The sequence below is a fragment of the Thermobia domestica genome, chromosome 13 (assembly GCF_964235325.1).
Source record: "Thermobia domestica chromosome 13, izTheDome1.hap1.1, whole genome shotgun sequence".
NCBI classification, from domain to species: domain Eukaryota; kingdom Metazoa; phylum Arthropoda; class Insecta; order Zygentoma; family Lepismatidae; genus Thermobia; species Thermobia domestica.
In genome coordinates, this window is record NC_137466.1 from 109,590,139 (window position 1) to 109,605,103 (window position 14,965).

General features: G+C 39.3%; 1 protein-coding gene across 3 annotated transcripts in view; it reads right to left on the reverse strand.

Moving 5' to 3' along the window:
- The window catches only part of LOC145668420 (uncharacterized), a 181,847-nt gene that overhangs the window by 63,686 nt on the left and 103,196 nt on the right, over positions 1-14,965 (reverse strand). For all 3 annotated transcript variants that reach the window (XM_081736232.1, XM_081736233.1, XM_081736234.1), the window contains exons 4-5: positions 7,624-7,775; positions 6,001-6,089 (exon numbers count right to left, since the gene is read on the reverse strand). In XM_081736232.1, the coding sequence (XP_081592358.1) occupies positions 6,001-6,089; positions 7,624-7,775 (241 nt within the window). The remainder of the gene's footprint in view (positions 1-6,000; positions 6,090-7,623; positions 7,776-14,965) is intronic.

Sequence of the window (14,965 nt, forward strand, 5' to 3'; positions counted from 1 at the left end):
GGCAGAGAACTTATCAGCCGACCCTCGTAACTGCTACTGGCAGAACGTACCAGTTATCTTTAAAGTCTCTAGAAGTAGTTACTTCAATGTGAGAAACGTATGTAAAAAGCACTTGATGTTAATATCTAATTACAGCGAAAACCGAAAATTTATTTTTGGGTCATAACATGAAGGCCTGCTGTCAGGCTTATTATATTTGTTTCTTTGGTAGTTATTCAGATTAACATTAAAAAATGCTAATGCCCATTTATTTTTCAGATTATTGTACTTTTCCCCTTAACTATAAACTTTCGAAACTCCCTATATCTCCTCCATGCTTGGATCGCCCATCACAATTTTTGTATAGTCAGTGTTCGAAGTGGAAATAAAGCAGAGGCGGTATGTTTTATTACGATTTTCACTCGATAGTGAGGGTATGTTACCTGAAATATTGCATTTCTATTTACATAACGACTAAAAAATCATTGGAGAGTTTTTCTTTAGTTATAAGGAGGAGGGACATGGAGAGTCTTTGACCCCTCGCCAATAACTTTCTAAAAAAAAAAAAAAAAAAAATCCCTTTATATTGTACTATATTGAATTATACACGAAAATTATCAAAAACCAAGTTTTTATATTAACAATTTTCTGCGAGAAAACTCCCAGACCCCACTCGACTGAGAGATATTCCAAACCCCCGGAAGATTCGTCCCCACAGCAGACAACCCCTAAATTCACCCATGCTGAAAACACGACATTTATATGCATTAAGGCAAGGACACACGCACACACACAAAAAAGAAACAATTCAATAAGACGCATCAAAATATAAACTAGATGAACTTCTTTGAACACACCTCATTTTAAAGACAAAAGGTAGAAAGAAGATAACAAAAACGTCGTTGTTGTCAAATTAGAAATTATTTCTACATAAGAAATAAAATCTTTTTACGTGCAAAGTTATTCGTCAATTATTGTGTATAAAAATGCATTTAATACAGCTATTTAGCATCTACTCTTCCGTGACGGCATGTCTTCATCACTGAAAAACCAAAGGCGGTATGGCATACCACTGCATACCGTCTCACTTCCACCTGTGTATAGTAAAAATAGATGTAATAAGTTTACTGCAAAATGTGGCACAGATACGTCTATCTCTGTGAAATGCAACCCTGAAATTGGTTGGCAAACCTGACAACTGAGTTGCTTATGAGTGATAATACTCATAGACGTGTTTCTAGGAAACCGAAGAGTACTTATACCAATTTTGGGGGGAGATATAAAATCGTATGGAAGTTACTGGAAAAAGTTTATTTCGCAATCAGTTAGCAACACTGACTGGGATATTTCCTCAATGCTTGGATGGCTTGAGTTGAGTTTAGTCGATTCCCGTTCAGCAGCGAGACTATATGAGACGTGGATCTACTGATTAACCACCGAACCACCTGAGCTCCCGCCGGGAATCGAACCCGGATCTCCCATGTCAAAGGCGCGTACGCTAACCGCTTACCCACGAAGGAGCTCCAATGCTTGGATGGCCTATCACAATTTTGTATATGTGAAACTAGATGTAATAAGCTTTGAAACAAAAACAAATCTCTGAAATCAATGATGGGGATGTTGAGAAATAAAGGTGTGAAATTTTACAAAATGGCGTTCTAGTTTTTCCCTAAAAATGTTACCTTTCAAATGAGTTTATAAATCTTCTACCAGCTCTACGAAAGTTATCATTCTTTCCATGGTAAACAACTTCAAGACAATCTGAATAAAAAGAATCACGTTTCCGGCATTAATAGGAACCGAAATATGATTTTTGTTTCTTACAAAACGGGGAAATATCATGTAGCGACTGTTAAAAATGGATTTTCTTCTCATTTTTGAAATGCAATAACTTCTGAACCGCTGATGCTATTGCAATAAAATTTACACACTTGTAATCAGCATAAAAAGTTTTATAACTCTACCAAATTTCATCCAAATCTGAGATAGTGGGTTAAAAGCCTTGGTTGAACTGACGTGGAATGATTCTGACTTGTCTGTAAAATTGGTCAAGAGTGAGGTCAGTGGTTCCTGTGCAAGAAAAGAAAAGAAAGAAAAAAAAGCACTACACTTGCTGACACTCATAGGCATATTGTGGAGGTGTATAGGGCGGGCTCAATTTCAAGACTACAAAGTATTATTAATGATAACCCCGGATTCAGTGGTTGACGTGAACTGTGCTCGTGTGGATGAGCATTTTGTATGGATAGAAGAACATTACGCTCAATACTAGCTGAGCTGGGACTACAATATGGTGTTACGCAGAACAATGTGGTTAATGTCCCTAGGTATAGGAAAGAAAGCGAAATGGGTGCAACAGGCACTATCTGAGAGCCATACGACACTCAGAATGGCAATGTCGCTGAATATTCTGCAGCGTTACGCAGTGGAGGGGAACAATTTTCTTTACCAGGTACCGACTGAGATGAAACAATATTACATATGTTCACTCCATCCAGGAAGCTGACAACCACGGAATGAAAGCATGCATTTTCTCCCCGGAAGAAAAAAATCAATGTGGTTGTCTCGTATTGCACTGTAGCCTGGGACGTATGAGGTGTGCTACTGATCGATTATTTGAAATAAGTAGAAACCGTGAATGCTGAAAGGTATTGCAGGACATTTCTAAAGTTGCAAGATGCCATCAGAAGAAAACGTCCTGATGTTATTCTTCTGGAAGATAATGCGAGACCCCATTCAGCACAAAAACTGTTATTTCCAACTCTCCCCTCCACCCCACCCCAGTGACTTTCACCTTCCCCTGCTCTAAAGCGGAGCATGGCTAGCCATTATCTGACATATAATGATGTCAAAACTCCTGCCTCACGGTGGCTATGAAAACTTGATGCTGATTGCTGTGCCACTGGTATGAAAAATCTCATCTTCTGTTTGTGACAAAAGCTTGAACAACAGATGATTACATCGAGGACTAGTGCTGAGTCCTCTGTATCATCAGGTGTGTTGATTTTTTTTTTTTCGATTATCCCTCCTATTTTTCCTTTTTCGTGTAGTAGCAAATATAGTATTTTCACAGATTAAGCAACCACATCAATGTTCCCTTGTGCGTAATTCCACTGAGTCAAGATTATAAATAAACTAAAATACAAAAAAGCTTTTCTTATAACGTTTTGGATCCGTTACAGAATCCTCAACAACTATCTTTTTCCACTGAAAACCTAACGATAATTCCACCATTTCGGAGACCTTTTTTGATTTTTCTTTGTTTTACCTTGTCTTCCTATCCCTCATTCTTCTCCCCATCTCTTCAAAATTCTTCTATTTCTTGCTTACGTTTAATCTTTCCTGGTAGTTCATCGTTATTTCTTCCATTTCTCTTATTTCTCCGGCTTCTTTTCATTTTATCATCGTGATACCGTCCTACTTTCCTATTCCTGTATTATCCTATGCTAAGTTATTCCATCTTTTTGTGTTCTGTGTTATTTTCCATTTCAGATTTACATCAACTTTAGGTAACTCTGCTCTTCATTCTTTCTTATTTTCCGCTGATTTAACCCAAGATCCTGAAGATGAGGGTGAATGGTCGAATGGATGACAGACTTCGCTGACCACTTCTGCAACAGTTTGCATTGCATTTGTCTCACTGTTGCTCACAGGGTTGTCCAGCTGCACAGGTCTTCCTTCTCATGGCTTTTCGGTGAGGCTGGTATCCCCAGACTGGAACCTCTTTCACTTCTGCACATTAACAGCATCCTTTACATATGCAGAATCGACGTTTCGTGCCACTGCGCTGTGTTACAGGGTCACATGTAGTACGTGGTCCTCTGACACTGACATGATCAACCAAGCCACAATTTCTAAGTGTGGAGTAAACTGTTCTTCTTCTACTGTTGCACAACGACACAGCTATAGCACGTGCCATCTACTTCACTATTTGCTAGTCAGATTGTGCCATTGCAGCGGTCATCGGAAATATGATATCACTTAGAATGAGATTTTATATATATATATATATATATATATATATATATATATATATATATATATATATATATATATATATATATATATATATATACACTACCCCCGAAAAGTTTCCGGACAAACTCGAAATAAAGAAATTTTCAATATGTAACATAAGTATGCATTACAATTTGCTCAGAAATGAAAGGTGAAACATTTTAGAATCCAACGGAAGAAAAGGTCTTGGCCTGTTGTGGATGAATTAAGAAAAATAAACTTAAATATCGCGCTGATGTGATGATGCATTACGTACACGTGCGATAAGAAACGGCCATTACACTGCAAATTGAAGGTCGAACACACAATAAATGCCTCATAGGTGTCTCTCAAGCTGCTCTATCTACTTCTCTCTCGGATCTCACTGTTGGGACTTGTCTATTGCACGCTAGTTGTTGTGTGTGTGTGTTGAAGTGAGGTGTAAAGTGTTCCCTATTAGTCAGCATAAGGCCCCGTACGAAAAGAAAATTGGGCATTGAAACGAGAGCAAAAATAATTACTTTGCGTGAAGAAGGCTATACAATACGGGAAATAGCCGCAAAAGTGAAAATACCCCATACTACAGTGCATGATACTTTAAAACGATTTGCTGAAACAAGGGAAAATCGGTCTCGAGCAAGATCTGGAAGGCCTAGAGCTCCTACTGCAAGAGAGGACAAGTACATTATAGTGACAAGCAAACACGACAGGTTGAAAACAGTGCCCCAAATACAAGCTGAAGTGAACGAAACTCGCGAAAAGCCGATCAGCTATGAAACTGTCCGGACGCGGTTAGTTAATGCGGGACTAAACGGTCGTGTGGCAACTAGGAAACCGCTCTTGCGCCCTCAAAACAAAAAAGAAGAGATAGCTGTGGGCAAGAAAATTTTCAAGCTGGGGACCGGAGCAATGGAACAAGTTCTTATTTGCGACGAATCGAAGTTTGAGCTCTTCAGTCATAGATGCAGGCTTTTCGTGCGTCGCTCCAAGGGCGAACGACTGCTTCCGACGTGTATTTTGCCAACGGTTAAGCACGGGGGTGGTTCTGTGATGGTGTGGGGTTGCTTTGGTAACAATCAAGTGGGGGATTTAGTGCAAATACAGGGTGCAATGCAGAAAGAACAGTACTATCAGACTTTGATCAGACACGCAGTGCCATCTGGGAAGAGGCTCATTGGTCGTAGGTTCATCATGCAGCAAGACAATGACCCAAAACACACATCCCGACTTTGTAGAGGGTATTTGTCAGCAAAAGAACAATAGGGAGATCTCAAGAATATGTTGTGGCCCCCGCAATCACCGGATTGTAATCCAATCGAGTTACTGTGGGATGAGCTTGATAGGGCAGTTCGAAAGACGCGTCCCTTTAGCGAGAAATACTTATTTGAGTGTCTTCGCAAAGTCTGGATAGCAATCAAGCCCGAAACTCTACAGAAACTAATACGGCGAATGCCCAAAGTCTGTAAAGCTGTTATCACAGCACGTGGAGGCTACTTTGATGAATCAAAGATTTAAATTTTTGACAAAACAATGGTCCATTTCTGTTAAATTTCTGTATTTTTCTCTCAAATAGATATTGTAGGTTCCAGATAAAAATAAATTCCATTGATATGTCTTTGCTTTTTCTGGAATACACGTAAAGTATACATAAACCTACTTTGTACGGAAACTTTTCAGGGGTAGTGTATATATGCAATACCATTTAAACTTGAAGGGGCATGATAGACCATACCAAAGTTGAACGCAAAATTACCTGGTGATAACAACTGTTTCCAGCTGTGGTCAATAACAACGTCATCGAATGTTCTACTTGAAAAGGAAATAAAACCATATATTCCTGTAATATCATGATACTTCAGTTTTCGTTAATCTATTACGATATTCATGTTTTCTTTCCATAATTTCGGAATCTTCAATCAACTGAAACGAGATGCACTTATTTTCTTCTCTAATTAGAATCATCAGTGAGTTCCAATGAAAACTAAAATTAAAAGAAATTAGAAGATATTCATAACATATTCTAACCTGTTGAGTTTCTATTTGTGGATGACGCTGTTGAAGACTCAATGCATAGATCTCTCTTCTGATGATCTGTAAATATGTCATCTTCATACCTGTAATAAGACAATATTTTCGTAATCATTATGAACAAATATCCTTCTACAAAAAAAATACGTATAATGTAATAATGAACTAGATATTTCAATTAGATTCAACATAATATGTAAAAGAGTGTACGGTTTGGATTGTACAAAATTCGTTTCACAAACCAACCTAACTCAGTTTTAAATACTTTAAATGATTATTGTTCTGAGCTTCCCGATACCACAGCGATGTTACGTAAGTTCCCTATTTTCTCCTGGCGTCTTTTGACTTGATATTGTTGATGTTCCTACTGATTACATAGAATTGAAATTACACTTACATATAGCAGAAATGTAATGCACATGCTATTAGGTTTCATTGAAAAAAAAGAAGGGGGGGGGGCAAAGGTTACAAGGCATTTTTAATGAAATTAGTGGTATGGAAAACCCGGACGCTATTGGGTTAACTGCCCTTAAAATAATAATAAAATAGTTCAAACACTTCAAGACCGGAAACACCATCCCACTACCTCTGAATATCAACTACCTTCCGGGAGATTTGTGACTATGGAACCAGAGCTCGTACACCAAACCGTCGAACCGAATCTCCAAACAAGCATGCGCAAATACTCAAGTTTCCACCATAGATCCGAAACTCGTCAGTTCAGGAAGGTCAACGTGCTGTCGGCTGGTAGCCCATGCACAAGCTCAACGACAAGAGCTTTGGTGACCGAGACATCAAATTGTTACCTGTGATGAAAAATTTCCTTCCACAATCTACACTGCGAAAATTAGTGCTTGAACACCGCGGACATTCCGGAACGGGTGGTTAAAATGGAAAAGGTTCGAGCACAAAGGGGCGCTGTCTGTGTTTGTGGTGGAACTTCGAAACTCTAAATTAGTTTCAGATGTTTACGCCATCTGCGGCGCTCTACTAGCATCAATTCGATCGTTCCGGTTCGAAAGTAATCGGATTTAGCCAAAAGGAGACGGACCCTCCTTCAAGAGAACAACACTTTAGCATATATGCCGCTGTGACCACTAAAAAATACGAGAACTCAAAGAATCGAACTTCTCTCCTTCCAGATTATTCATCCCATCTCGCACTTACGATTACCATTTAATCCGATCGATGACTTTTTTTTTTTTTTTTTTTTTCGCAGCAGAACCTTCAAAAATTTCAACGAGGTGGAAATTGTGGTCCGAGAGTTCCTTGTCCCTAATCCCGCTGAGAGGTAGCTGATCGAAATCGGAAATTTGGCCCGAAGACGGTAAATCTTTATCGAACGAAATAAATTGTACTTTGAAGAATAAACACGTTTCTTGTATTTCAATCTAAGCATTTTAATTTTTATTTATTACGAACTTATGAAGCAAGCAAAAAAAAAAAAAAAAAAAAAAAGTATATTACAAATTGTTAACTTCGCAAACTTGCTGTTGCAACAAAACGTTTGTCAAAAAGTAAAGAATGAAAAGCAAACAAATCGAATAAAGCTATTAATTTTTACAAATTATAAGAAAAATTAAACTACCTTAAATCTTACAGCAACAAAAACAATCTCACCCTAACAAGCATTCTCCACAGTCCAAAGGTACTTTAGCACACTTTCCTTGTACTTCGCGTCTCTTATAGTAAGAACATTCCAGACACTTTACACAGCGTCCACTGTCATGGTAACAATACGTATTCTCCGGACATTGTGAATCCTGGTCGCACTAAATGACATAAATAAATAAGTTAATATTCCTTACAAATATATAAATAGTAACACACTGTTTCTTTCGTTTTCACATATGTATATATATACATCCTACACAAATAAGGAAATAGTGCCAAATTCGGAACTATCCTATAAGATAACCAAAAAAGTTCTTGCCGTTCTTGATCATCAGAAACAGACAGGCATATAGCGCATGGAACTCAGCATTAGGTTTCAAAATGACTAACAGCATCCAGCACCTTTCTCCAACGTTCTTGCAACTGCGCAATGCCCTTGCAGATGAAACTCGGGGGGTCTTGGACACACAGAAGTACATAAGTACGTAACGCAGTCTGCCTCACTATCGAAGAATGTCACACGAAGGTTGTCCCAGGGAAACGAACAAGTGCTAATCTAATGGCGCTAGATCCAGTGAGTATAGAGGATGGCGGTTTTCCAATCAAGTTCTGAATTGTATCATTGGTCGTCCTTGCCACGTGTGGTCTCGGATTGTCGCCCAGGTACAGCACATCCTTGCTATTATTTAACGCTGACTCCTTCTGCTGCAGCACGTTATACCCAATGCTTCGAGTACAGATCCGTAGTGTGACTGGTGGTAGTGCTAATAAAGCACCACTTGGGCGATTAGTCAACCAGACATAGACTACGATCTTGCATGGGTGCAAAAGTAGTCTTGAAGTGTGACGCACAAGGACTGGTACGCTTGCGGAGTATCATACTGGACTCACTTTTCGTCACTTGTAAGCATTCGACCAAATATAAGAGTGCTGAGGTGCAGACAATCTGTTGGGTACCCCCTTGCTCAACTTGTATACTTTCTGTGTAGCGCAGGTGAAGTTTCACTGTTTCTTCGGAAGCCTGGAAACGTTCGGCAAGTTTCCCAAGCTCTTGACTACTGTCTTTCTATATGGCTGCCTTCAGGGTCTCGTCATTCAACACCTGTGGTCGCCCAATGCAGGATTTACGAAGATTTAGATCTCTCGATCTGAACTTCTGGAACCAATGCCTGGCGGTGCGTTTGCTAATGGCATCCTCTCCAAATATCTGACGTATTCGATGATTTGATGCGCCCGCTGACAGACCCGCCTTAAGTTATACAACAAACAACCACGAACGAGCTACTTCAATATCTCCATTTCTTTTCGACAGTGGATAAGCTGTAATTATGTGTGCACAGCGTGTCTGTATTGGAACAGCTCGATTATTACACTAACTCCACGTCGCTTTTTCGAAGCGCAAGTCGCTTCATTTCCTCTCTGTGAGCGCTTCACCTAATGGGATGTAAAAAGCGGCAAGGACTTTTTTGGCCACATTGTACTTTCTACCTGAAAACTCACTAAAACAAAACAAACCAAAATAAAACAAACAAACAAACAAAAAACACTTCATACAGTTATCACTACATCTAAAGTATCTTCATGACTCTTTGTTCAATTGCAATTTCAGGCATATTAACACTATATGGTAACATCAAACATCTGCACGTTCATCCATTTATTCGAAGTCAAAAATGGAGGCACTTATATATACACAAATTACACACAGACACAAATACACACACACATACAAAAAAAAAAACTATAAGCAGTTTCGCCAAAACGTTTCATCAGATACGAAAGGGGAGAAGTAGGGAGAAAAAAAAAAATTAAAGAATACAGATAAATCTGTCAAGTGTCCAGATGGCCATGTTGGAACGGAATTTATTTTTTATTCTGGCTTCAAGCTTCCTTTGATTCAAATCTATCTGTTCACTTGTCTTAATCTGTTTCTAAGGCACGACAAGAATTTCTTCTTTCATCGTAACATAATTTTAATCAAAAAACAATCTTAATCTACATTCTTCTTCTAACAGATTTTCTAAATCATACCGTATGAAGTCTCGTATTCCTACGAAATGCTCAAGATTATAGTTTATAAATTTTGGTTGGTTTCAAATTACAGTTGCCATGTCGTATTTGTTTGAGAAAAACAAGAAGAAAGACAGCATCATAAATGGACAAATCAAATGAAGAAAAATATAGTCTGCCTTTACGATGTTCAAAATATTTACCACACGTTTAATAAATGCTCACTAAAGAGACTGGAAGTTTTTAAATTGTATTATCTATATAATAAGTCTAACTAGTTATATGTGAAAACAGTGGATCGACTTTCGTGACGTTCCTTAGTACAGCTAGAAAATAGAAAAACTGAAAGACGTACTTACGAGACTTTTCTCGCAACTTGTAAATAATGAAATTACTTTTATTTTTTTTTTTTAAATGGCCAATATGTTGATCTGAAAACCTGGAAAAATAAGTTTCTCCATATTTATGGCAAACTAGTAACAAATATATATTTAACGTCCCCCGATAACGCTCCGAGATTAAGGGAGACGGTGATAATGATAATAAACGAAATGGTAGAATAAAGAAACTGAGATGTTTCTACATCACAAAGCCTACGTGGCACGAGTTGGGATGGAGTTTGAGTTGATTTTAGTTTAGCGCCCCTTTCAGCAGCAAGGCTATATGAGACGTGGACCTACTGATTAACGTGGAATCCGAACAACATGAGCACCCACCGGGCGAGTTGGGATGGAATCAGGGACTCTGTATTCTCTAAAGTACGCATCAGAGGTGAGCGCTGTACCACTAAGCCACCGCAGCCCCAACAGTAGTAGTAATTATTGTTGCTGTTGTTAATATGGTAAATTGTACATGAGTGTTTCCGTAATATGCAATGATGGAACGACTATTGACTAAGCGTATGTTGCTGCTGATAACCTGAAATCGGTGCTCCAAAGTAAGCTCTCTACTACTGAACAACGACGGTGACTGTGCCCATTTTTTTCGACTTCCAAACTACAGATGGTGATCAGAAAAATGGAAACACCTGAACGAAATTGCAACTTACCAGATTAATATGGTGTCGGGCCACCTTTCGCCTTCAGAACAGCCTTGAAGCGACGTGGGATGGAGGCATAAAGGTCGTGAATGGTAGCAAGTGGAATTTTACACCATTCCTCGTGCAGGGCATCGGCCAGTTCTGTGAGAGAGGATGGAGGTGGAAATTGTCGCCGGAGTCGTGTTTCCAAGACGGGCCACAGATGTTCAATTATGTTGAGATCTGGGGATTGGGCGGGCCAGGGGAGGTGTTGAATTTCATCCCGATGTTCCTCAAATCACGCTGCAACAACGCCAGCTGTGTGAATGGGTGCATTATCATCCTGGAAGATGGCGTCATTGTCCGGGAACAAAATCGGGCCCATAGGATGCAAGTGGTCTCCTAAAATTGCGACATAATCGTTGGCAGTGGTTCGTCCGCTAAGTGTGACCACAGGACCCAATGAAAACCATGATATTGCGGCCCACAGCATCACCGAGCCGCCGCCATGTTTCACAGTTGGGCGGAGACACTACAGATCATAAGCTCCTTTGGGCGTTCTCCACACATAAACACGGCCCGTGGTTGAGAATAGGGTGAAGGATGACTCATCCGACCATATCATACGTTTCCAGTCCTCAACGGTCCAAGTTACATGGTCGCGGCACCATTTGCGGCGTGCGAAAGCGTTATGGTCCCTGATGAGCGGTTTGGCCCGTGCAACACGACCCCTTAAGTTCATGTCATGTAATTCGCGGCGGACTGTGATTGTCGAAACAGGGTGGGGGAGGTGCTGGTTGAGTTCCTCCGTCACTTGCTCCGCAGTGGCACGACGGTTCTGCGTGACAATGCGCTTTAATACCCGGCGTGACCTGTCACTCATGATTTTCTTCCGCCCTGTTCCGCTTCCCCGATGTGGTTTTCCCGTGTGCTGTGTAGGCCGTCATCACCTTCGACACTGTCCCACGCGACACACCTAAGACAGTAGCCACTCACATCACTGCCTCCACATAACCGCGCACCAACAATTTGCCCTCTTTGAAAATCTGAGAGGTCTCCCATTTTACACTACCTCCGTCTGCTGCAGCCACTGGACACTGCTGTTCCACTGCTCCTGACGTAATATGGAGACCGACCTAACACACCACCACCAGCGGTCCGGCGCTGCGGGCACCACGACACCACTGCCAACCCATACATCTGACGTGTTGCCAACTACAGGTATTTCCATTTTTCTGATCACCATCTGTATGCTATGCTTAAGTTCTTATTGAACGTCCAGGTCCGTCCGTTTGTCCATCTGTCTGTCTGTCGGTCGGTCGACAGTTGTATTTTCCAATCGATTCAGCGTCCCAAGAAAATATGTTCAATCTCCTTCGTTAACCTTTACTCAAGGTATACCAATCGATTCGGCGTCTCAAGGGAACATATCATCACTACCTGCAACACTCTAGCGAATCCAGAATTGGTTAAAATTTACTGGTAATTCCGATTTCAATAGTGGTTTCCATAGAGTAAAAATGGTAAATGATACCGATAAACTTTTTTTTTCAATAGATTCAACGTTCTAAGAATAGGTTCCATATCCTAACCTATATTCAAACCGGAACTGGTACAAATCAACCATCTCCGGTTTCGAAGTCAATCGCCATAGAACAAAATCGGTAACATATAGCAACAGGTGTTTTTGTGCCATCAGCGCCTCAAGACCTGCAACACTACCGAAACCGAAAGTGGTTGAAATTTAGTTGTAATTCCATAGAGAAACAACGGAAAATGATAGCCAGAAGAGTTTTCTTTCTGCAATCAATTCAACGTCCCAAGAATAGGTTCCATTAACTTCGTTACACCTCTATTCAAACGGGAAGTGGTAGAAACATTTATCGCCATAACAGATAGTGACAAGCTTTTTTATCCAATCGGCTCTGCGTTCCACGAGAACATATCATTAAATGCAACACTCTTCGGAAATTGGAAATGGTTGAAATTTACTATTGTTTGCGATTTCAATATTGATTTCTATAGAGGAAAAACGGTAAGAGATACCGAGAAGTGTTTTTCTGCAATCGATTCAGCGTCCCCAAAATGAGCTGTCTCGATTTTAATCTATCTGTTGAAACCGGAAGTGGCGAAAATCTAACAGTTTTCAGTTAGAACACTCATCGCGTGACATAAAACGGAAATATAAGCGACAAGCATTTTTTAAATATAGATTCGGTACCAACAGTATGTTTTAATTCTTATTTTATTATTTTTATTGCAATCGGAAGTGAGACATAAATTACCACTTCCGGTTTTAATGTTAATTTTTTTTAATCTTCATAGAGTAAAAACAGTAAGAGATAGCGATTAAGGTCTTTTGATATGAATTCAGCATCCGAGCAGCAGGATGTATCTTTTATCTTATTCCTTTATTGCAGTCAATGGTTATAGATGTACTACTACAAGTTTGAGTATTGAATTCGAAAATTATATAGGTTTTACTGGCATGCACTTGGCCCACGCTTGTGAATATTCTACTTAACAGATCGACGAAGAACTTCTAAATGGTTTATTATTATGAACAATTTTCAAAATGAAATCGTGACAAAGAAGGAAAGAAAAAATCATATTCTCACTGAATAATAATCAACCAACTAAGCTACGCCCCAAAAAATGATCTATCTCAAGTACTACTTATTAAATTAGTGTTACAAAATACTATATATTGTTGTTGCTTAACATCACACTACTATGGAACAACTACATAGTGATTTAATTAAGTTTATATAAAAAAAATACGGTGCAATATAATTAATGTATGATAACTAAAAACGATACGCCAACAATAATACTTAAGATGAAATACGAGGGCTGATCAACAAAGACTGAGACTGATTATTGTACCGCAGTTTCCTTTGTTGTCAAAGGCCGGCACGTTTGATAGTTAAAAAAGTTGTATTTCATGTATAGTTTCACTAGGTGGCAGCATTATTGTATCGGTAGGCTTGGAGTAATCTGTTGTGTTTTAGACACTGCTTCCATTTCGCCTCACAACGAAACAATGAAGGTTACACGAGAAAAACAGTATAGAACAATAAAGTTTTGTTTTCGCTTGAACCATACAGCTTCTGAAACATACGAAAAGCTCAAGCAAGCTTGTTCCGGAGTCAACAGTCGTGGTACCCAACGGGCACGAACACGAGACATATGGAGGTGATCTAGCATTATTGAAAAAAACACTACCATAAGAAATTCCCAACACTTCACTTAGTTTACATAACGTTATCCTTCGATCCTCACGGACAATCACAGCAGCAGTATTGATGTTTCTTTCTGTTACAACAGAAGCCGAAACACCAGGTCCACCTTGCTTAACGCATGGAACTCGTCTTTTTTGAATTTTTTGAACCACAGAAACACTGTTGCTCGAGGTAATGCACTTTCACCGCAAGCTTGCTTGAGCTTTTCGTATGTTTCAGAAGCTGTATGGTTTAAGCGAAAACAAAACTGTATTGCTCTATACTGTTCTTCTCGTGTAACTTAAATTGTATGCATATGCTCGTTGTGAGGCGAAATGGAAGCAGTGTCTAAAACACAGCGGATTACTCCCAACCTACCGATATGACAATGCTACCATTTAGTCAGAGTATATATTTAACACAACTCTTTCAACTATCAAACGTGCCGGCATTCGGCAACAAACGAAACTGCGGTACAATAATTAGTCACAGTGTTTGTTGATCAGCCCTCGTAAACTCATCTCAGTTCTATTCTATATCAATATTTTGTTGTTTGCATTTCGGTGATTTTGTTTATGTTGTCACCGTCGACACAACAATTAGGGGAAAAAAAAAAATCTCTTTCTCAATCAAGTGGAAGTTTTTATCACGTAGCAATCCTGAACTAGAATCTTGTTTCTGTACAGTCACATATTTCCCTTTCATTTATATAATCTTTAATCAGTATCTGATTGTGGATGTAACAAGTTAAATACGCAAGTGGTAAAAAACAAAGAGTCCTTCTATAGATTGTTGTTTTCTATGTCCAAGACTGACCTTCAATTGCTATTTTGGTGAAGTATTGTGAGTTCTGATGTTATGTTCTCTTGACACCAGGAATCAATTGCAGAAAATCACTTGTCGCTAGATATTACTATTTTTCTTCTATGGCGATAAATTTTTAACTGGAAATCGTTAATCTGAACCAGTTCCTTTTTGAATAGAAAATGAATGATGAAGGTGGAACCTATTCTTGGGACGCTGAATCGATTACAAAAACCCGCATCTGGGTATTTCTTAGGATGCGGATGTTTGTTCTATGAAAATTAGGACTGAAACC